General features: G+C 50.5%; 1 protein-coding gene across 3 annotated transcripts in view; it reads right to left on the bottom strand.

Moving 5' to 3' along the window:
* SETD2 (SET domain containing 2, histone lysine methyltransferase) overlaps positions 1-24,434 on the bottom strand; it is a 1,034,666-nt gene that overhangs the window by 351,451 nt on the left and 658,781 nt on the right. For all 3 annotated transcript variants that reach the window (XM_085628742.1, XM_085628741.1, XM_085628740.1), the window contains one exon: positions 5,319-5,610. In XM_085628742.1, the coding sequence (XP_085484868.1) occupies positions 5,319-5,610 (292 nt within the window). The remainder of the gene's footprint in view (positions 1-5,318; positions 5,611-24,434) is intronic.

Raw genomic sequence — 24,434 nt, 5'->3', positions numbered from 1 at the left:
GAGCCAGATCGCTAGGTTTAGCTGCTGCGGATCTGGGTGCTGAATTGCGCCAAGGTTCTGTGTTAAAAGTTGGGGTGTTAGCCGCAGTCTTTGATGCGGTACCACAGAAAGTTCTAGAAACGTGGTGTACCATGGCTGGCGTGCCCACGTGGGAGCAACTAGGATGAGTGTTAGGGAGTGTTGCCGCAGTTTGCGTGCCACCAGCGGTATCAAGGGCGCTGGGGGAAAAGCGTACGCAAATCTGCCGGACCAGTTCATCCATATCGCATTGCCCTGGGACTGCGGATGTGGGAACCTGGCGGCAAAGCTTTGGCATTTTGCGTTTTCGTTTGTGGCAAATAGGTCTATCTCTGGATGGCCCCACTGTTGGAAGTACGGTTGGAGTACTGACGGATGTAGCTCCCACTCGTGCATCTGGTGGCTGTGTCTGCTGAGCAGATCCGCCATCTGGTTGTCCTTGCCCGGGAGGTGTCCGCCATGAGGAATATGTTCCTCTGAATGGCCCACTTCCACATGCTCTGAGCCAGATGAGACAACTGTGGAGAGAGTGTTCCTCCCCGTTTCTGTATGTAGTACATGGCAGTCATGTTGTCCGTCCGGATCAACACGACTTTGTTGCACAAGTGTACTTTGAATGCCTTCATTGCCAGGAAGATCGCCATCAGTTCCAGAAGGTTGATGTGCATCTTCTTTTGCTGTGTCGTCCATAGTCCCTGCACTGTGTAAGTGAGTACATGAGCTCCCCATCCCTGGAGAGACGCGTCCGCCGTCAGTATTATTTGTGGAACAGGCTCTTGGAACAGTCGGCCCTTGCAAAGGTTTTGTGGATTCCACCAATGCAGAGAGTTGGATGCCCGACCGCTCACCAACACTAGGTCTGTCAATTTTCCTTGAGCCTGATTTCATTGACGTGCCAAGCACTCCTGAAGCGGGCGCATGTGTAGTCTCGCGTGCGGGACTATGAAGATGCAGGAGGCCATCATGCCTATCAGCTGCATGAACACTCGCGCTGGAAGGGAGTGTTGAGGTTTGAACTTTGTGATCAGCAGTTGCATGCTGTTGATCCTTACCAAATTTGGCTGAGCCGTGGCTTCCAGAGTGTTTATGGTCGCGCCCAGGTACTGGCGCACGTGTGCGGGTTGAAGATGTGATTTTGGATAATTTATTGAGAATCCTAGACTGTGAAGAAGGTGAATGGTGTGGGATATGTGGCTGGCACATTGCTGGGCTGACTTTGCCTGAACAAGCCAGTCGTCCAGGTAAGGGAAGACGTGAATGTGCTGTCTCCGTAAATGTGCAGCCACTGTCGCTAGGCACTTGGTAAAGACCCTGGGTGCTGCTGTTACTCCGAAAGGGAGAACTTTGAACTGATAATGTTGATCCTGAATAGTGAACCTGAGATATTTTCTGTGTGATGGGTGTATGGGTATGTGGAAATACGCATCTTTCAAATCCAGTGTGGCTAGGAAGTCTCCCTGACTGAGTAACGGTAGAACCTGCTGGAGGGGGAGCATATGAAAATGCTCTGACAGAATGTAGTGGTTGAGGGGTCTCAGGTCAAGTATAGGTCTGAGAGATCCGTCCTTTTTTGGGACCAAGAAGTACAGAGAGTACACTCCTGTCCCCTGTTGGTTTACGGGCATGACTTCTATTGCACCTTTTTGCAGCATACTTAGTACTTCCTGCTGCAATAATGCCAAGTGCTCTACGGACATAGGACGGTGCTTTGGCGGTATGTTGGGTGGAGTGGACGTTAATTCGAGACAGTAACCGTACTGGATAATTTCCCTGACCCACCTGTCTGTGGTGATGGACTTCCAGACTGACAGGAACTGTTGGAGTCTCCCCCCGACAGGTGTTATGTGGTCGGGGGGCAGGGAGAAGGCGTCACTGTTTGTTTTTGGGGGAGGACCTGGTGTTGCCATACCCACGTCCTCTGCCTTTGGTGCTGGATCCACGATATCCACCTCTATTGTTTTTATCATAGGTACTTTGTGTATTCCCTTTATTGTACTGCTGCTGGGACCCCTGACCTCTAGCTGCTCCTCTATTCCCGGGGCGACGACAGGAGCCACTCCGAAACTGCTGCGACTGCAGAGCCCCCATAGATTTTGCAGTTTCAGTGTCTTTCTTAATTTTTTCGAGGGTAGTGTCAACCTCGGGGCCAAATAAAAAGTCTGGGTTGACCGGTTGATTTAAGATATTGTTCTGAATTTCAGGTTTGAAGTCTGAGATTCTCAACCATGCGTGCCTCCTCAACATTACACTAGTGTTGATCGCCCTCGCTGCAGTGTCGGCTGCATCTAGTGCGTATTTGATGGACGCATTTGTAAGGAGTTGGCCCTCTCTGATAAGGAGCTCCGCTGCCTCTTTGTAATCATCTGGCAAGTGTTGTAGCAGCGATTCTAGAGTGTCATAGTGTGACCTATCATAACGGGCCAGGAGTGCCTGGGTGTTGGCAATGCGCCAGATGTTTGCTGCTTGCGCTGCTATCCTTTTGCCTGAAGTCTCCAGCACTTTGGATTCCTTGTCGGGGGGGGGAGGAGCATCACCTGTTTGTGAATGTGCTCGTTTGCGAGCATTAGAAACAACCATGGAGTCTAATGGTAATTGACCCTTAATGTACATAGGGTCTCCGGGTGCTGGCTTGTATTTTTTCTCGATTCTCGGGTTCAACATCCGTGCCCTGGTTGTTTCTTTAAAAATGTCTTTTGCAGGTTTTAGAACCCCCTTCAACATAGGCAGAGTTTTGACGGTTTTCTCAGAGGAGGCGAACGTGTCCACTAAGAAATCCTCCTCTACAGTATCAGAATGGAGTTCTACTCCATGATTGGCAGCAGCCCGTTCAATGAGGGCATTAAAGGCAGCAGTATCCTCCGTGGGAGATGTCTTTATATTATAAAGCTGCGTGTCAGGAGCATCTGGTGCGTTACCCTGGTCGGTGGGGTCTCCCCATGCCTGATCTGGGTCTTGCAGGTTGTCATCAGGATCGATATCCACCGGATAAGTGGTACCATCCCCTATATAGTCCTCTCCGTCATCTGCCTCCGAATGCGTTGGAGAAAAAGACGGTGGGTCCTGAAGGTAGGGTTGAAAGGTTTCTTGAAGCACTGGTGTGGAACTTGCTGGCAGTTTCTGTTTTGAAGGAATCTTGTATGACTCCAAACCCTTCTCTGGTGTAATTTTCCCGACTTAGGTTCGAGGGTTGCCCGGTCCCTGATGCGTTGCAACGACGCGGAGACCTGTTGCAATGTGAACGCAGATGGCGCTTTGGAACCGGTAGGCACTTTGGAGGCAGGCGTCGATGCGGTGTCCGATTTTTTCCAAGTCCTTGGGGCGTCTATCCGAAGGTTGGTATCGACGCTCCTCGGAGCCGATGATTTGGTAGGCGCCGCATTCTTTGATGTCGACGCAGACGGATCGACCACCATGACCTTGGTGGGTTGGGCCGCAATCTTCGGTGCCATAGGCCGAGGCGCCTTGTGGGGACCGAGGGCCTTCTTCTTTGACTCAGTGCCGGAACCCTTCTTGGTGAGCTCGGCACCGAAGTCCTTTTTGGCGTGTTCGGTGCCGATGACCTGCGTCGGCGTCGAAGGAGTGGAGGGCTTCGAAGCCTTTGGTCCGACCTGAACCAGTTGCACTTTCGGTTTCGATGTAACCGGTGCGACGGATGGTTTCGGTTTCACTGAATGAAATCCAGTCGTCTTCGACATTAATGGCTCCTGTGAAATGTTCGAGGCCGGGCCTTGAGGCGGGGCCGAAGAACTGTGTGACTGATCTCGGGTAAGGCCCGCAGGCGATCCCTCGACCTGAGCCTCATGAAGAATTTGTCTCTCGGCCTCCGTATCGATGGATTGGCCTAGCTCTTCGCTGGAGCTGTCTTCCTCGGCCCCAAGGGCATCATCATCGTCTCCTACCTCGACGACGTCTTCATCCTCGAAGATCACCTCATCATTGTCTTCCGATCGGGATTCACGTTCGGAAGCATGGCTGGAGTCTATGTCTGCTACGCTCTCGACTTCCTCATCCTTGGTTCCGAAGATGTTGACCGGGGCAGGCGCTGATTGCTGTGCCTCCAATCTCGCCGCCCGTCGATTCCGCAGAGTCTTCTTCGAGCGGAACCGGGCGCAGGCCATACATTTTGACTCATCATGATCCGGTGAGAGACATTTGTTGCACACCGGATGGACATCGACATGTGGGTATTTCGCATGGCATAAAGGACATCTTTTGAAAGGAGTCCTCGATTCCATCGTCGAGCGTTGATCGATGTTCGGACCGAAGCGGATCCGAAAAGCGTGAAGAAGTTACTAAAAAAACAAAAAAGCTGGTTGATACCGAACAATACCGACAAAATCTAAAGGCCTTTTGGCCTTAAACTAAAGTTTCCGAACTGGAGCTAAGATAAGCACATCCGAACCCAATGGCGGAAAAAAACAATCTGAGGATGGAGAGGATGCCCATGCGCACTGTAGTCCAGGGGAGGAGCCACCTATCTCGTGATACTTCGAAGACTCTTCCAGGACAACAATGTGCTATCATCCGGACCCAACACTAGGCGGCGATCTATGCACAGATATGAATTCAGCAGCCCACCTGCCTTGAACGACCATTTTCATATTTAGTTTTCAATTTTCAAATGGTGTTTATTTTAAGTTTAGTGTAATTTGGCATTACTGATTTTTTTACGTAGTTGCATTAAAAAAAACTGCAAATGTTGCCTCCTTTATTTAGGGATGCGTTCAAATTTGAAAAAACAATCAAGGTGCCCTACAGAAATCTTTACTATAGTTTATAAATATAATTGGAAATCATTGGATGGAGTTTTATAAGGAATTGTGCAGAAGTGCAATTTATCAGGACATATTTGATTTAAATGGCCACATTTTAAAATAACTGAAAATGTTGCCTAGTATACAAAGGTCTTCAAACCTGAAAATAAACATATGAAGTCTTCCTGGAGCCTGTGCATGTAAGTAAATGGTGAAAAGTTTATGAATTACAGAGATTTACAGGATAAAGATGGTCTAAGACATTATGCCTCAGACTTACTACAAGCACACTATCAACTGAATCAGGCTTATAGGTGTAGTGAAAGTGGTAACAGGTCTGTGGTAGAATTTAATTTGTATTGTGCTTGGGAAGCTGGATAGGGATGGGGCAGTATCCTTTCGGGTGAAATGCATCAGATGTAAAAAGATGACAGGTGAAAAAAAGGTGCCTGCTCACATGTAAGTAACAAAAAAAAAAATCAGGTTAATTCCTGAACTCAAACACAATATTGTCATGCATAACAACGTCTGCCTGGAGCTACTTGCCTGTCTTCTTGCCTCTTTCCTCTTTGTTCATATCCTGAGGGTGGGGGTGATAAAGATTGCTTTCGTTTCTTCTTCTCCTTGCTGGGGGTTTGCCTCTCAAGTTCTCCCTCACGGTCTCGTTCACGTTCTCTCTCTCTTTCTCTCTCTCGCTCTCTTTCTCGCTCTCTCTCCCGCTCTCTCTCCCGCTCTCTTTCGCGCTCCCTGCCCTGGTTGGAAGCCTTTGTGGACTTCAGAGATGAAGTTTGTTCTCGTGGAGCAGAAGCAGAAGTATCTCTTCCTCGATCCACTGTAACTAAGATGACACAAGAAATATGAAAGCAAAGAAGATCAATAATGCACAGCAAACTGCCTCTTGGCATTTGATATCAATCCCTAACCAACTCTGCATAATTATTGCACTAGTTTTGAATCAACAAAAAACTGAGTCAGACCCATAAACACTAAAACCAATGACCAGCAGGTTACAAACTCATCCTTTACAATGGGAATTCGCCCACATAGATAGTATCTTTCTTGGTGGCAGATTTTTTCAGATAACTTCAGATGACATCTATACATGTGATTCCTGGAGTAACACTGAAGCTAATACAAGTGTATACAAAATATTTACAAGCTTTCTTGCTATAGTAATTTCTATCTGTAATAATGCATGTTTAAGCCCCCTTCCTCACATTCTAAACAGAATTTAATCAACACTGCTAACATGTTGATCAGTACTCCCAAGTCGTAGCCCCTACAACTCAGAGGTTGTAAAACAATCACAAGAAAGCTAACAGTCTCATCGCTAACTGCATTATGCACTATAAATGTCATAGATGCCTATGTCAGAACCCCATTTATAGGGCCACGAGGCAACGCAGGGGCTAGCTAGCCCAACAGTGGTGGTTGAGACCTTTTACCAAGGATGTCCTGGGGACACTTATTATGGATCCTGAGCAACAGGACAAAATATCCTTCTGCGCTTGACTCTCAGTGGTAGATGTGGGTGAGGAGTCAAAGGCTCCTTCGGGGGGGGAAGGGTGATCACAACCCATAACTCAAAGTGCACACAACATTAACAATAAATCAATGGCCAGTCTAATACTTATATGAAAAAAAGTAGTATTTTATTTCTAACTTTACACATTCAAAGGAATAAAATTCATGAGCAACACCACAATCCCATTGAGGAGAGGACTCTCTTTCTCACCCTCTTCCTTATAAAGCGGTCGGGGTGATTCTCCATTCACTGGTGGCCGCTTCCAGGGAATGCTAACTAAAAGGTTGCACTCAAGAGTTCCCCCTTTGACTCTTAAGAATTAGTAAAAGGTGTCTATGGTGCAGCAGCAAGTCCGCCTGGCTTAACAGGCCCACTTCTAGTCTAACCTGCTCCGGTGGTATGAAGGCGTAGCGAGTGCCCTCTCCATGGGAGCTCACATGTTCTGAACCTGATCGGTGAAGTTTGGCTGGTCGCAGAACAAAGCGTCAGCACCTGGCAGGTGGTCTTCCTCAAGCACCACTGCCGGCTTGTCCCAGTCATTCGAGATGATCCTCACAGGAGGGGGTGAGAGGGTGTACTCGATCCTCCGGCTCCCGACTGGAGCCCAGAAAAGGTGAGACGTCTCCAGTGGCGTCCTTCATGATCCCCAGGGGAATCGGTCAGGAGCAGGTCTTGGTGTGCGGGCTTGGCCCGCTGGTCTCAGGCATATTCTTCTGTCTGGGTAACAACCTGAACTTCTGGTAATGTTGGTACTGGCAGCCCCTTATGGTATACCGGGATGCCATGGTATTTCCAGTCATGGTGTGATTCCTCCGGCGCACTGGCTCTCACTACGGTCGCCCCTCTTGGCAAACTGGGTCACCAAATACGGCACGCACAAGTCTCGATGCTCAGGTGTGAGAAAGTGGCTCTGTATATACTGTTCCCAAATAGGTACAGGGTGTACAGAGTCCACAGTCCCCAGAGGCTTGGCAGAGGCTAAAGTTAGATATAACCTTACTCTCTAAAGTGGTAGCTTGGTCGAGCAGTAAGGCAGTATCAGAGGACAGTGTAAAGCATTTGTTGCACACACTCAGCCAGCAAATGGTCTCACACACTCAATAACTGAACTCTAGGCCAATGGTTTATATAAAAAAGATATGTTTGTTTTATTTTAGAACCAACAATAGGTATTAAAATATACTTTCTCAGAATGAGATGCTTTAAGTAAATACTTTTGCAATACGCAATTGGCTTTTGTAAATACTGGTTACAGGTTGTTGCAATAGGCAACACAATTTCAAACACAATATTGCATTGAGAGCAATGAAAATTTTAAGTTATTTGCAATAGATTACATTCAGGATTACTTTTGTAACTCCAGGACTGGAACCTAGATTCAGTCCTGGGATAGTTCTTAGAAACAAGTGATAAAAGTCGACTTAGTTACTGTTGTGATTTTTAAGAAATATATAGCTATTTTAAAAGTTGACACTTAAAAGAAATTTCATAGAAAACAGTCAATGATTTCCTATGGAAGAAAATGCAAGTTGCAGGCATAGTATGTTCTCGTTACTTTTGTAATCCAGTACTGGGTGCCTAGGCTCAGTACTGGGACCTCTAGCTAAAACAGGTAAGCAATTACGTTTTCACAGTTAGCACGATTTTTAAAGAATATTTAAAGTTTGCAAAAATCGACACTTAGAAGAAATTTCACATAAAAACAGTCAATGGTTACCTATGGAAGAAAATTGGGTTACTGGTAAGTACGGTTGTGAATATTTTTCAGGGTCAGTGCTGGGCACGAAGATCCAGCACTGGGATCTCTCCTAAAAGCAGGTAAGTATTTTCGTTTTCGTTACTCGGCTGATTTTTGGTGAATATTTTAAGTTTTAGAAAATCCACACTTGGAAGAAATTTCAGAAGAAACCAGGCAATGTTACCCTATGGAGAAAATTGAGTTATCGGCTTTTGGGTAAGTACTCGACTGGCAGAGTTAAGGTTCTAGGCAGAGACTCAGGGGTCTCCCAGGGTCAGGTAGGTACAGTTGTCACACCCTCAGCGGTGCAGGGGCAGCCGGATGCAGAGTGAGTTAGGCCCAATGTTATCCTATGGGAGGCAGGGGGGCCCTGGTTGGTGGCTGCTGACTAGCAGGCCACGCGGCTGTGGGAGCTGGGCTCCTGGTCACTTGCTCAAGGCAGATGGATGTAGATAGGTTCAGAGGTTACACTGCCAGGGCCACTCGGGCGGCTGGGTGCAGGGTGCTTTTGAGCCTTCAGGCGCTCAATTGATTTCAATGGGAAAGCTCCGGTTTGGAAAAAGACTGCAAGCTCGGGATGAAGATTCTTCAGGCGCCACCACCACTTCGAGAGGTAAGTTGGTACCCAGGAGTTGGGCACAGGGGCCCGCAAGGCGCCGGGGTGCCTTTTGGTGTCGGGAAATCTTAACCTCTGTTGATCGCGATTGGGGAGGTACCTGGTTCTGAGGCTGCAGGCGTCGTCAGGAGCGTCGAGGGTAGTCCTTGGGTGCCGGACTCGGGGTCACAATCTCCGGGGAGTCTTCCTCGTGGTCTTTGTTCACTCCGGCACAGGCAAGGCTTGGCGGGTGCAGAGTGTGCAGGGTTCGCGGTTCCGGGCTGATGCCAGGGATTAGATGCTGAGTTTGAGCAGAGCCTCTGCTCATGGGAGTCCCAGGTGCTTAGAGCCAAAAGGGAGCCAGGTCCTCCGGGGTTTGTGAGGTTGCTAGCCACAAGAGATGCCGGGTTGTAGCAGGAGCAGGTTCGAGGGTCGACAGGCCGGTAGGGCTGGGGCCAAAGCAGTTGGTGTCTTCCTCTTCTTAACAGCTGCAGGGCAGGTCTTCTTTTTTCTAGCTCTTCTTCGGATCTTGGAATCTGGAATCTGGGGAAGGAAGGTTCAGGGTGCCCCTAAATACTAGATTTAGGGGCGTTACAGGTAGGTGAAGGGCAGGGACCAATGGGTCCCTGTCCTGGGGTGGGTACACCCCCTATCCTGCCTCTCTCCTGTGGGAGGGGGCCGAAGCCTAGTCGTGATAGGGTAGGGCTTCCCATCTTCAAGATTGCGAGAGCCTTGAGATGTGCTTCACCTCGCCTCCCCCACCTGAGGAGTGGGGTTGGCAGGCTGGCACATCCCCTGTCCTAATTTGGGGTTTCCGGCCAAGCTTCCCGCCAGAGTGGGGGGTTGCAGTGGCCTGGGGAAGCTCACAGAGGCGGTATGCCTTTGAAGCTTCCCCCTGCCCATCCTGGGGAAGGAGATGTAGCACTTCACCCAGGATGTGCATTGTTGCAGGCCCAGGAGTGCTGGGGCTCTCCTACCCAGGGGTCCAGAAACATGACTGCTGTGTGGCAGCCTAGGAAGCCTCAGAACAGACGTGGATTGTAGGTTAGGTTTTAGGGGGCATCTCTAAGATGCCCTCTGGGGTGCTTGGTACATTAAATCCCACACTGGCATTAGTGTGGGTTTAATGTGCTGAGAAGTTTGATACCAAACTTATCAGTCTTCAGTGTTGCCATTATGGTGCTGTGGAGTTCGTGTTTGACGAGCTCTCAGCACCATGTACTCTTAAATGACAGCACTGCACTTACAGTGCCCAGGAATGGACCTGGGTACTGTAGGGGCACAGGGTTCCTGCTCCTGTGCCCACACCATTGGCATAGGGCACCCAGCTAGAGGGGTGGCTGATGTATGCCATGGCAGTGTAGGTGATGGCATGGCACACAGAGATGTGCCATGGCGACTCTTTGTTTTGTCTTGAACCCAGCCACCCAGCCTGCAAGGGCAGTGTGTGTGTGTGTGTGTGTAAGGGTACAGGGCCTCTAAGGGTGGCACAATGAGTGCTGCAGCCTTTGGGGGTCTCCCTGGTCACAAGGCCCTGGGTACCTAGGGTACCATTTACCAGGGGCTGACATGTGGGTTTGCCAATTTGTGTTTTTAGGGAAGGAACATAGGCCCTGTGCACCTGATTGGCAGGAGTCCAGGGTACACTCACAAGTACATTCAGCAAAAAGTGGGGGCATACCATGCAAGAAAGATGGCACTTTCTCACAGTAAAGCACACTGCAGCAGGACTTTTCAGAAGCTGACTGAGTGTAGGCCTCACTCCAGTGACGCAGGATAAAAAGAACTGGTTCACTACTACTGATCACTACACGGTATGCTGCCACTACTGTGCTTGTTTTGCTTAACTCTTGGTGAAGCAGGTAGCCTTCCACTACTAAGAGGGTAGTGCTTTGGGTGCCCCTCTTGGGTCCTCAATGAGTGAGACAGGCCTAGGTCATAGCATACTGCATGATTTAGGTTTACCTGTGACAAAACAATTAGCAATAAGGATCTAGACAACAGTGCAGTTGGGCACTAAGGGCAGGGGGTACACGCCTTTAACCATGCAGTGGACTTTTCCGCCCCAACACCAATGTTTTTATGTGGTGGCAAGCGCTAAGCAGCTCCCCTTACAATTGGCGCCTCGCCTGGAGTCTGGCAACGCCGTATGCTAGAAGGGGCTGCCCGTACCAACATTGCCAGACGTTCTGGTTGTTACTAGGACGGAAGATTGCAGCTGTAATTAGCGGTTCAGCATGCACACCAAAACCTGTGCCAGCCTGCTTTTCCCGAGGAGTGAAGGACGTCACAAGGGATGTCTCACCGCCTCTGGGCTACAGTGAGGAGCTAGAGGATTGCATACCCCCGTAAGGGCAAGATTGACTTACCTATTCTTTGTGGAGTGGGAGAAGCTCGGATCGCTGGGACAAGACAGCAGCCTTGGTCGGGGGAGTGAGCCTCAGCCTGAGCCTTGCCGGGTGCTGCTGCGTTTACAGCAAGCAGCCCGATTTCATCAAACGTGTGTGTCCCCGTCGAGAGGGACCTCACTGCATGCTTCCATACCACTGCAGTGGATTAGACAAAAACTGGGCTTGGGGAGCTTAAGGGATCTTGCTGCCGATGGTGCTGATGCACCACCATACACGTTTGACTAATTCAAAAAATTCAAGCAGCAAATAAGTGAGTATTCACCGGATGCGGAAAACAGTGAATAACCCAACCACGTTTTAAGGAAGAGGGCGGGACAGGGATTTACCTGACAACTACTAGCTAGAGCCCCAACCTCTAGGGGATTGTGTTGTTGCTCATGAATGTTGTTTTTCCTTTAAATGTGTAAAGTTAGAAATAAAATGCTTCTTTTATTGGCAATACTGTGTGCACTCTGGAGTTATGAGCCCTTTTCACTCACCTGTACCTATAAATCCGCCTCGGCACCTATTTTAGATTTAAAATGTTATTCCCGTAATCCACATGATTAAACTGCCCTATGTGCTATGTTCGAGCCTCTATTATTGTAAAGTCAGCTTGCATGGCGCCATCTTTATTGATGCCATATTGCTCTGTAACTAAGATCGAGTGTCTGTCTCTAAAATACTGGCCTCTGCAAGAAAGCTGCCCTGCTCTTCTGTTTGTACTTTTCAAGGCTGAAGCTTTGCTGTACTAATAAATGTGCTGCTCATCCTGATAGCTATCCCGGATGCTGACCCCCTGAGCAGCACGGTGCGTTTATCGACTATTGGTCATTACGCCGTCCGAGCACACGCCTGTAGCTCCACTCCCGTGAATCCCTCCAATTTCTTTACTTGAAGCCATCGCGAAGTCATATTACACGCAGCCCCTCCTGAAGTGCCCCTTGATCCTCGACCTGCCAGTACCGCATATCTGCGACGGCCGTTATCTTAGGCACTTATATACAGGCATGCTAATATAATGTCCTGAAGATGATCCACGCATTGCTCACTTGGATCGAAACGCCGTCGACACCTTAAAACGCCTCATGCACTAAATGTGATGTCATTATTAACTGTGAAGAGACGTTACTTGCGATTGGTTTCTTAAAATTCATACTACTTGTCAAAACAAACCGTAAGCATTGCCTGAGCCTCGCTTAAATGTTCTCCCTATTTTATGTTTGTATATTTGTGTAGTAGGATGCATGCTTGTGTCCCACTTTTCAGTATTTGTGTTTGTTTATATTCAAAAAAACTTGCTGATAAATTAAATACTGAACCTCTGTCCGGCTGGATAAGTTAACCAATACAGCACTGATTGGGTCTGTATTCACTTGTTACTTCCTACCAGTACTAATGAATGTACCATTCATTGATGCATACCTTTACCGTTAGATACATTCATTCTCAACGCTTTGCATGGTAGATAGCTGCCGAGGGGCCTTGAGACTGAGCTAGCATGTTCCCTGCCCAGTGGCACTGCCCATCTTATGTGCCTTCTTTGTTCACCGTGGCCTGAGCTGGAAAATTCCGGTTTGGGCGGGACTCTAGAGGTGTTGCAATCGTATAATTTGTATTACCATGTGGAGGGAGACCAGACCCCTAGACAGTCGTCTCAGGAGACTGGTCAGACTGGGCTCCGCTGCAGCGTGTTACCAATAAACTAACTGGTTTGTATTCTCTTCTGTCTGACCGACTCTTCATTTATTGGGAAGGCATATAGGTGGTCGTAAGTGACCTGCGTGACCCGAATTGGGCCACTTCCTTCACCCAGGCCCCTGAGAGAGCCCTTGACTGCTCGTCAACAGCTACCACTGAGAGTAGGTCGGGTCAGAAGTAAATGGCTGTAGGAAGCTGGCTCTGTATATAATATACGAAAGTAAGGTATAGTGTGCACAGAGTCCAGTGGAATGCCAAAGGTAGGCAGAGGTAAAAGTAGATAGCACCTTACTCTCCATTTGTGGCAGTGTGGGTGAGCAGTAAGGCTTTATCAGAGGGAAGAGTTAAGCAATTGTTGTACACACCCAGGCAGCAAATGATGTCACACACTCAAAGACTGATTTGTTTGTATCAAACATATAATTGAGTTATTTTATTTCTAGAACCAAGCCAAGCCTGATTCAGGTAAGTGAAATAATACTTTGCAAAATCTTATGCAATGTTTCACAATTGAATGCAGGTTCAAATGTAGTTGATTCAATACAGATAAGTCAATGTTTCAAAATTAGTGTTCAGTTACTTTTCAGATTACTTTGTACGTTACCTATTGGATTACTTTTCAGATTACTTTTGCTAATCATTGTGATATGCCTAGATATCACACTTAGACATTTCCTAGACAAAAGGTACGTAAATCACGTTTAGTAAATTAGCAGTTTTGTCAATGTTCCCTACAAACCAAACCCCACACTTAAGAACAATTTTCAAGAATAGCAGTCAATGCAATCCTATGGAAGGAAGGAAAATGCTACTTACCAGTATGCATCTGTTCTTGGCATGTAAAGCTGCAGATTCACACACTTAGCATTAGATCGCCATCTGGTGTTGGGCTCGGATGCTTGCACCCTGTTGTCATGGAAAAAGTCTTTGTAGTCACGAGATAGGTGACTCCTCCCTTGGACGATAGTGCGCATGGGTATCGACTCCATCCTCAGATTGTTTTTCGCCATGTTGGGAAATGATGGAGTTAGTAGAAAAGAAAAAGGATGTCCATGTGTATATATCTAAAGACAGTACTGGAACAGATACAGGTCCCGGGGAGGCGGGTGGGCGTGTGTGGATCTGCAGCTCTACATGCCAAGAACAGATGCATACTGGTAAGTAGCATTTTCCATTCGAGGAATATGATCTGCAGATCACGCACTTAGCTTAGACTGTACAGCAGTGTCTCCCCTAGCGGTGGTCACCTGTATCGGTTGCAGTACTTTGAAAGAGTGTTTTAAGAACAGCTTGGCCTACAGAAGCTTGTTGTTTGGTCTGCACGTCAACACAATAGTGTTTAGTGAAGGTGTGTGTTGTATACCATGTGGCTGCCGTACAAATGTCTTCTAGGGGAATGTTCCCTAAAATGCCATGGACGCCCCTATTTTGCGTGTTTAATGCGCTCTAGGGGGAATTGTTAATGTGTGTTTAGCCTTTTGGTAGCATATTTGGATACATTTTACAAACCACCTTGCAATCCCAGCTTTGGAGATGGGATTACCTTTATGAGGTGGGGAGAAAGCTACAAACAATTGTTTTGTCTTCCGAAAAGGATTTAGTCCTGTCGAACAAGTTACTAACCTTCGGTAACGATGTATCTGTAAGAAACATTAGTTAGTTAGATTCCTCACCTTAGAATATCCCCAGGCGTCAGACTGGATCCGGAAGATTTTTCGTCAGCAATACCCCTTGCGCGTCGCTAGGCGTCGTCTGCGGCTCCGCGTCCGTCGTCGGCGTCGTGCGCCGGGATGACGTCGTCGGAGTACTTAGACGCCGCCCTCGCGCGCTGACGTCCGTTCTTGTACATAGCCTTCCGCGCCAGGAACGCAGAGCCATGCAAAGACCGACACTGGTGCCAAAAATGAAATCTAGGGGCCTGAAAGGACAACCTTAACCCTAGATGTCAGTTCGCAGAACGGGGAGGATGGGTGGGTCGGTGAGGAATCTAACTAACTAATGTTTCTTACAGATACATCGTTACCGAAGGTTAGTAACTTGTTCATCTGAAAGAAACACGTTAGTTAGATTCCTCACCTTAGAATAGATACCCAAGCAATACCATCCCCGGTGGTGGGTCTGCGAACCAAGATCACACCAGAAAGTCCTGGAGGACAGAACGGCCAAAGAAGCCATCCCTCCGGACTTGGCTGTCAAGGCAGTAATGCCTGGCAAACGTGTGTAGCGAAGCCCACGTCGCCGCCTGACAGATGTCCTGCAAAGGGACTCCCCGTCCCAAGGCAGTAGTAGCCGCCGTGGCCCGAGTAGAATGGGCGCGCAGCCCAACAGGAGGGTCCTTTTTAGCCAAGGAATAGCAGATTTTTATACACAAAACGACCCACCGAGAGATGGTTCGTTTGTGCACAGCTTTCCCCTTCTTAGCGCCCACGTACCCAACAAAAAGCTGGTCGTCCACCCGGAACTGTTTTGTGCGGTCCAGATAAAAGGAGAGCGCACGTTTTGGGTCCAGACGGTGGAGCCTCTCTTCCTCTTTGGAAGGATGCGGAGGCGGAAAGAAGGTGGGCAAGGTGACAGACTGCCCAAGGTGAAATGGAGTCACCACTTTAGGAAGAAAGGAGGGACGAGGCCGAAGGACAACCTTGTCCGGATGAACAGATAGAAAAGGAGGCTTTGAAGATAAAGCCTGGAGCTCACTCACTCGTCTAGCCGAGGTGATGGCTACCAGAAAAGCAGTCTTTAGAGTTAGAAGACGAAGAGGGCAATTGTGAAGAGGCTCGAAGGGAGCGCACATCAGGAATGTCAAAACCAGATTCAAGTCCCACTGAGGCATTACAAAAGGGACAGGAGGGAACGTGTGTGTAATGCCTTTGAGAAAGCGTGTAACCACAGGGGACTTGAAAAGAGAAGGCTGATCAGGAAGCCGCAAGAAGGCGGAGATGGCAGCAAGATAACCTTTCAGGGTGCCCAGGGCAGAGCCCTGCCGGGCCAGAGAAAGAAGGAAGAGGAGAACCTCAGAAAGAGGGGCGGAAAGTGGATCCACAGCCTTTGCTGTGCACCATGCCACAAATTTGTTCCACCGGCAGGCGTATACCGACTTTGTGGAGGGACGCCTGGCTGCCAGAATGATATCACAGACTTCAGGAGGCAAGTCAAATGGCATCAACTGCCGCCGCTCAATCTCCACGCATGGAGGTGGAGGCTGGACAGGTTCGGGTGGAGGACCGTCCCCTGCTGCTGCGACAGAAGATCCTCCCGAAGGGGCAGACGTATCGGGGGATCGGTCAACAGACTGAGTAGCTCGGGATACCAGTATCTTCGTGCCCAATCCGGAGCCACCAAGATGACTTGGGCCCGGTCGCGCCTGATCTTCTTCAGCACTCTGGGCAGAAGTGGTATAGGCGGAAAGGCGTACAACAGACCGCAACTCCACTCGTGACGAAAAGCGTCGCCGAGCGAGTGCCGCCTTGGAAATTCCAACGCGCAGAACTGCTGACATTGCGCGTTCTCTTCGGTGGCGAATAGATCTAACCAAGGCTCTCCCCACTGCTGAAAGAGGCCTTGCACCACTTCGGAGTTCAGACGCCATTCGTGATCCATCAGGCACCGGCGGCTGAGTTCGTCTGCTCTGGCGTTCAGAGAGCCCGCCAGATGTTGAACCACCAGGGTGACGCCCTGGTGTTCCAGCCATGTCCAGAGGCGCAGAGCCTCCTGACAAAGGGTCCACGACCCCACCCCGCCCTGTTTGTTGCAGTACCACATGGCGGTGGTGTTGTCCGTGAACACCTGCACGACGCTTCCCCTGACAGAGGGAAGGAAGGCTTTCAGTGCAAGCCGGATCGCTCTCAACTCCAACAGGTTGATGTGGAGACGAGACTCCGCCGGAGACCAGAGGCCTCTGATCTCCGCCTCTCCCATATGGCCACCCCATCCCAGGAGGGACGCATCCGTCACTACGACATGCTCCGGTTGGGGAAGGGAGAGGCTCTTGCCCTTGACCCACTCGCGGTCCGTGAGCCACCACTGCAACTGCTGTGCAGTACCCTCCGAGATCAAGACATGGTCGGACAGGTTGCCGTGATGCTGGGCCCACTGAAACTTCAGGTCCCACTGCAGAGCCCGCATGCGCCGCCTGGCGTGATGCACTAGTAGGATGCAGGAGGCCATCAGCCCCAGAAGCCGCAACACTAGCCTGACCGAAACCCGGGATAGAGGCCGAAAGATGGGAATCAGGGCCTGTATATCCCGGACCCGCTGTTCCGGTGGATGGACCCGGAACTGCGCCGAATCGAGAACCGCTCCGATGAAGAGGAGCTTCTGAGAGGGACTCAAGTGTGACTTCGGCACGTTGATGGAAAACCCCAGCAAATGCAGGAGATCCGCCGTAGTCTGGAGGTGGGAGACGACTGCCTGGGGCGAGCCCGCCTTCAACAACCAGTCGTCGAGATAGGGGAAGACTGGGACCCCTGATCTGCGCAGATGAGCTGCGACCACCGCCATCACTTTCGTGAACACCCGAGGGGCACTGGTGAGGCCGAAGGGGAGCACGGTAAACTGAAAGTGCTCCTGGCCCACCGTGAACCGCAGGTAACGCCGGTGGGCCGGAAGGACGGGGATATGGAAATATGCGTCCTGCAAGTCCAACGCTACCATCCAGTCTCCAGGGTCTAGGGCAGCTAAGACCTGAGCCAACGTTAGCATCTTGAACCTTTCCTTTCGGAGGAAGGCATTGACGTTCCGCAGGTCCAAGATAGGGCGCAGGCCCCCCTTGCCCTTCTTGGGAACCAGAAAGTAGTGGGAATAACAACCACGACCTACTTCTGGACTCGGAACGCGCTCGACGGCCCCCTTGGCCAAGAGAGCCGAAACTTCCTCGCGGAGAAGATCCAAATGATCCCCCGAGATACGGTGGTGCTGCGGTGGCATGGCTGGAGGGGTCGTCTCGAAGGGGAGGGAGTAGCCCCTTCGGACGATTTGCAGCACCCACCTGTCCGATGTTATGGACCGCCAGTGGAGCAGGTGATGGCGAACTCTGCCGCCCACTGGCGTGGCATGGGCCTGAAAGCTCGGACTAGGAAGGCTTTGAGGCGGATGCTGCCGGGGTGGATGTGGGCTGACCACGTCGGCCTCCATTTCCGCCACGGCGGAAGCCACGTCCGCGACCGCGCGCAGGTTGGTTCTGCGGCTGGTGGCTTTGCGGACGTGAGGAGGCGCCCCTTCCTTGGCCACGAAAGGGGCGAAAAGCGGAGGTGTGCGCCCGCGGAGCCGAGAGGCCCAAGGACTTGGCCGTAGCCCGGGAGTCCTTAAAGCGGTTCAGCGCACTGTCCGCCTTCTCACCAAACAGGCGAGTGCCATCAAAGGGCATGTCCATGAGGGTGTTCTGGACATCCCCGGAAAATGACGTGGACCGCATCCAGGCGTGGCGGCGGAGCGCCACCGTGGTGGAAATCGCCCGACCTAGCGAGTCCGTGGTGTCAAGCCCACATCTTATGGCGTGCCGTGCTGCATCCCTCCCATCGGCCAAAGCCTGGGAAAGACGCGTCCGGACCTCCTCCGGACACAGGGGCAGCACGTCCTCCACCGTATCCCACAGGGAATGGGAATAACGGTCCAAGAGACAGGCGGTATTTAAGGACCGCAGGCCCAAACTAAGGGACGAGAACAGTTTCTTGCCAAACTGCTCGAGTCTCTTGGAATCCCGGTCCGGCGGAGCGGTCGGGAAGGAGGATTGGGAAGTAGAGGCCTGGATAACCAGACTCTCGGGGGTGGGGTGTTGGGACAGGAAACTGGGGTCGCCCGGAGCAGGGCGGTGGCGCCTGGCAACGTTCCTATCCACAGGAGGAACTGTGGAGGGCTTGGACCAGGTGCCCTGCAGAACGTCAGTGAGGGCCTCGTTGAACGGCAGCAGAGGCTCAGTGGAGCTTGCTGAGGTTTGAAGCACCTCAGTGAGGATGTTGGTCCTCACAGCCACGGCAGGCAACTCGAGCCCAAGGGCCTCAGCCGCCTTGCGCAGCACCACAGAAAATGCTGCACCCTCCTCCGAAGCCACGGTCGGAGGAGAAGTGAATCCAGCGTCTGGCGAGGTGTCCAGCCCGCTGGCCTCCCCCAGTTCATCTGCCCAGTCCTGAGAAAGCTGTGACTGAACAGCCAGAGGGTCCTCGAACCCCTCCCAGTCGCCCCCTTGTTCCGATTCCTGATAAACAGGAGGAATGATCGGAACCGGACTGTAGAGATGGTAGGACTCAAGCGGCGCCGGATGCGGCGTCGGCGGACGCCGCACCGGCGTCGGGTCCGGATGAGGGCTAAACCGGGGCGTCGGCGTCACAGGCGTCGGTGGCGCCGGTGACGGCGTCGGTGGTTCAGGCGTCGGCGCCGGTGGAGGAGTGACAAGGTCAACCGGCGTCGACTGGGGCCCAGGCAAGGGCCCCGCGGGGACCTGCGGCGTCGAGACCGGAGTCGTCGACGGCGCCGGGGCCGGAGCCGCCGGCACGCGAGGTCGCCCAGTCGAGTCCGCGGGGCCCGAAGGCGCGCCAGCGGGCGTCGACGGCGGGGCCAGGCTCCTCATGGCCGAGAGGAAGGCACTGATCTCCGCCGGCGCCGCGTCAGCCCCAGGGACCGTAAGGTATGGGGGCGGACGCGGCACCTGCGGCTCCGCCGGAGCCGCGGGGGTGGAACCACTTGGACCCTCGGCCGAGTCGCGCGACCGGCGAGGGGAGTCCGAAGAGCGATGTCGCCGCTTGGACTTCTTAGAGTGTTTGGACTTACCCGACGACTTGGAGCCCGACGATCGATGGTGGCGTCGGCTAGGGCTCCGCGAGCGATCCATGGACCTCCTCCTGGACCGGGATCGCGCACGACGCGGAGCCGAGTGGCGAAGCTCGAGAAGCTTGCGGGACCGCTCCCGCCTAGCCTTCGAAGTCAGGGCCTGACAGTCGTTGCACGACTCCGCGTCGTGGTCGAGGCCTAAGCAGTAGAGGCACCGGCGGTGGTGATCGGTCACCGACATCAGTCGATGACAATCTTCGCAAGCCTTGAACCCAGGCATCCTACCGGCACCAGATGTCGACAGACAAGGATCAAAAATGATCAAAAAGATTTAGTCAAAAAAGACTAAAAGGGGTAGCTCTCCCGGATCTGCGCTTACTGGCGCGGAAAAAAGAAGAACTGACGTCAGCGCGCGAGGGCGGCGTCTAAGTACTCCGACGACGTCATCCCGGCGCACGACGCCGACGACGGACGCGGAGCCGCAGACGACGCCTAGCGACGCGCAAGGGGTATTGCTGACGAAAAATCTTCCGGATCCAGTCTGACGCCTGGGGATATTCTAAGGTGAGGAATCTAACTAACGTGTTTCTTTCAGATAATGTAATAAAGTATAGCTCTTTAGAAGAGCTCTCTCTGCTACGGAGTCTGGGTTTTGAAAAAATAAAGGTAACTCCACTGATTGGTTAAGCTGGAATGCAGAGATGACAGGAAAGCTATTTTCCATGTGAGGATCTGAAGTTCACATTTATGCAGAGGTTCAAATGGGGGTCCCATGAGTCTAGTAAGGGCAATGTTGAAATTCCACACCAGAGAGGGTGGTAATCTGGGAGGAATGATTCTTTTAAAGCCCTCCATGAAGGCTTTAATTGCTGGGACACGAAAAAGTGGTAAGTGTTGTCTGTTTTGTAAGTAAGCAGCAAGTGCTGCTAGATGTAGACGTATGGATGAGTATGCTAAATTACATCTTTGCAAATGTAATAAGTAGCAAATGATGGAGGCATCCAGTGGATGATTATTATTGTTAGTGCAGTAAATGGCAAATCTTTTACATTTTGCCGCATAGCAAGCTACAGTGGTAGGGCGCCTGGCTTCTTTAATGATGTTCATGCAGTCCAGTGGAAGGTTAAGGTAACCGAACTCTAGGACTTCAGGAGCCAGATTCAGCGGAGTTGGATCAGGGTGCCATATCTCTCCATGGTTCTGCGGTAGTATGTATTGGAGAGGCGTAGTCTTTGGTGTAGGACTAGTGAGAGTTCCAATAGTGTTGTGAACCACGGTTGACGTGCCCATGTGGGAGCTATTAGGATCATTTTGAGAGACTGTTGTCGGAGCTTGCGTACCACTCGTGGAATGAGTGGGAGTGGCAGAAAAGCGTACGCAAATCTGCCTGACCAGTTCATCCATATCGCATTGCCCTTGGACAGCGGGTGTGGAAACCTGGCGGCGAAGGTTGGGCATTTTGCGTTTTCGTATGTGGCAAATATATCTATGTCTGGTTGGCCCCACCTTTGGAAGAATGGTAGAAGAACTTGTGGATGCAGCTCCCATTCGTGAATCTGTTGTGTCTGTCGACTCAACAGATCCGCTATCTGATTGTGAACTCCTGGAAGGTGTTCTGCAAGCAGGTATACGTTTTGTGGGATTCCCCATCTCCAAATGTTCAGTGCGAGCTGGGACAGCTGCAGAGAATATGTGCCTCCTTGTTTCTGTATGTAATACATGGCTGTCATGTTGTCAGTCCGGATGAGGACAGTTTTGTTCTGTACATGTAGTTTGAATGATTTTAGTGCTAGGAATATTGCTAGTAGTTCCAGATAATTGATATGGAACAGTTTTTTTTTTTTGAGTGGTCCATTTGCCTTGGGTTGTGTGATTGAGGAGATGGGCTTCCCTTCCTGTGAGTGATGCGTCTATTGTTAGTACTATCTGTGGAACAGGTTCGAGGAACGGCCGCCCTTTGGATAAGTTTGTTGTGTTCCACCACTGCAGAGAGCGATTTGTGCAGCTGTCCACCAACATCAGATCTGTAAGTTGTCCTTGAGCCTGATTCCACTGATGTAGTAGACATTCTTGTAAGGGACGCATTTGAAGTCGTGCATAAGGTACAATAAATATGCAAGATTCCATCATGCCTATGAGTTGCATGAACACTGTGGCTGGGAGAGTGTTGGGCTTGAAATTTGGTGAGGAGAGCTTGTATACTGGCTATCCTGGCTGGACTGGGATATGCTAGAGCTGTGGCAGTGTTTACCGTGGCCCCTAGATATTGGTGTACATGAGAGGGCTGGAGATGGGACTTGGTGTAGTTTACTGTGAACCCCAAGTAGTGCAATGTTTGGATGGTTTAATGAGTGTGGTGAACACACTAGTTGAATGACTTGGCTTTTATTAGCCAGTCGTCCAGATATTGGAAGACATGGATTTCTTGTCTCCTTAAGTGTGCTGCTACCACTGCAAGGCATTTGGTATAAACTCTGGGTGCCGTGGTGACTCCGAATGGAAGGACTTTGAACTGATAGTGTTGTCCGTCGACTACGAACCGTAGGTACTTCCTGTGAGCAGGATGTATGGGAATGTGGAAGCAGGCATCCTTGAGATCTAGTGTGGCAAGGAAGTCTCCTTGTTGGAGCAGTGGAAGCACTTGATGTAGAGTGATCATGTGAAAATGATTCGAGTGTATATACAGATTGAGGGGTCTGAGGTTGACCTTTTTGGGGATTAGGAAATACAGCAAGTAAACCCCTGTTCCCTGATGTGGTAAGGGGACTGGCTCTATGGCTTGCTTTTGAAGCAGTGAGAGTACTTCTCGTTTTAAAAATGTAAAATGTTCTGTGGACATTGGACGCTGCTTGGGTGGTATGTTTGGGGGCGTATCTGTATGTTCCAGGCAGTAACCATACTGGATAATCTGTCTTACCCACTTGTCTGTTGTGATGGAATTCCAGACAGGTAGGAACTGTGATAATCTTCCCCGACCGGAGTGGAATGGTCTGGGGGGAGTGGAGGGAAGTCCGTTTTTATTAGCAGGGGAGGTGCAAGTGCTGTTGTTACCTCGGCCTCTCCCTTTGTTATTATTCCCCCATTTCCTCCTCTAAAATATCCTCTGTTGGGGGATGATTGAGTGGTGTTTTTGAAGGAAGATGAGGTATCTGCACCAATGTTTTTGGAGGCTCCTCTATAAAAGGAGCGCCGAAAGGAGCCACGTGTGTGTGGAGACTGCAGTGCTTCCATGGACTTTGCAGTCTCTGTGTCTTTCTTTATTTTTTCGAGGGTAGTGTCCACAGCCGGTCCAAAAAGTTGTTCTTGATTGAACGGCTGATTTAGAATGGCTGTCTGGACCTCTTGCTTGAAGCTTGAAATACGTAACCAGGCATGCCTTCTGAGCAGAACACTAGTATTAATATACCTGGAGGCAGTCTCTGCTGCGTCAAGGGCGCATTTAATGGAGGCATTAGTTATTAATTTGCCCTCTTCAATTAGGTCATTTGCTTGAGTTTTATATTGGTCAGGCAAATGCTGTAATAGGGTTTCCAGCTGGTCATAATGGGCCCTATCATATCTAGCCAGCAGTGCTTGAGTGTTGGCTATGTGCCAGTGATTGGCCGCCTGCGCAGCTACCCTTTTGCCAGATGCATCTAGTAACTTGGATTCTTTATCCGGGGGTGGTGCATCCCCGGAGGTTTGTGAATTGGCACGCTTCCTAGCTTTGGAAACCACTAGTGAATCCAAAGGCAGCTGTCCTTTAATGTACGTAGGGTCGTCAGGGGCAGGTCTATATTTTTCATCGATTCTAGAATTAAGAATCATAGCACGTACAGGATCTTTGAATATTTCAGGGGCATGTTTAATGACCCCCGTTAATCATTGGTAGTATTTGTACAGTTTCTTGGGACTGTTCAAATGTATCTAAAGGGAAATCCTCTTCTGTTGTGTCTGAGTGCATGTGCACACCGTGTACAACAGCAGCCCTGTTAATAAGTTGTCCAAAACCAATGTTCTCGTCTGGGGGAGATGGTTTTGTTGGGTATGGTTGGGGCTTGGGCTGTCTGGTGGATCTATTGGGTTGTTGTAATCCCAATCGTTTTGTGTTGTGTCGTCTGGATCCGTGAACGGGTCATTGGGGTTTCTACCTAGGTCATCATTATCAGCATCTTGTGGTGGTGTATGTGGTGGAGAAGTTACAGGTAGAGGTGGTGTAACAGGTTTAGGGAGAGGAAGGGGATTAGAAAGAAGGACAGGAGAAGAAGGAGGCATAGGTGAAGTGGCACAGTCCTTCTTGACAGGCACTGGAGGGTTATGTGCTGTGTCTGACTTCCTCTTTTTGCATGACACAGCTGTGACATGTCCTGTTTTGGGATTAATGTAGATCTTCTTTTTGGGATCGACAGGATCCAGATGAAACAGTTCCTCTTCCGTGATAACCGCTTTCAGCGCCGTTTTTTTCAGTTCCGAGCGGGACTGGGTTTTGTGATCCTTGGCCTTAGGAGGCATGGTAGAATCTTTTGGCTTGTTTTTCAGTTCCGAAGGCTTGGGTTTCGGAGCCGCAGTATGATCTTTAGGTTTGGAAGTATTCAAAGCTGGTTTATCTATCGGCCTTGAGGTGTTTGGGGCCGGTTTGTCTTGCAGCGTGGATTTTAGAGCCGAATGTTCTTTTGGCTTTGGTATCGAAGGCGCCGGTGGAACTACTACATGCAGTCTGCTCGGTCCTGAGCTACCGGAAGCCTAGTCTTTTTTCTTCAGAGCCGGGCCCAGAGGCGGGGCTTCTCAAGTGTGTTTTCGGTCGTGACTGGGGCCAACAGGCGAAGTCTTGACCAGTGCCTTATGTTTTGGTGGGGTTGGGGCAGGGGCAGTAGTACTCACTCGTTGACCAGGAGTGATGGGGTCGTCCGAGTCTTCTGCCTCTGACACAATTTGTAGGTCTTCGGAATCTTCTTCTGGGACATCTGGGCCG

Source organism: Triturus cristatus, chromosome 10 (assembly GCF_964204655.1).
Source record: "Triturus cristatus chromosome 10, aTriCri1.1, whole genome shotgun sequence".
Lineage (NCBI taxonomy): Eukaryota > Metazoa > Chordata > Amphibia > Caudata > Salamandridae > Triturus > Triturus cristatus.
Note: the sequence above shows the minus strand (reverse complement) of the source record. Positions and strands in the feature narration are given on the sequence as shown.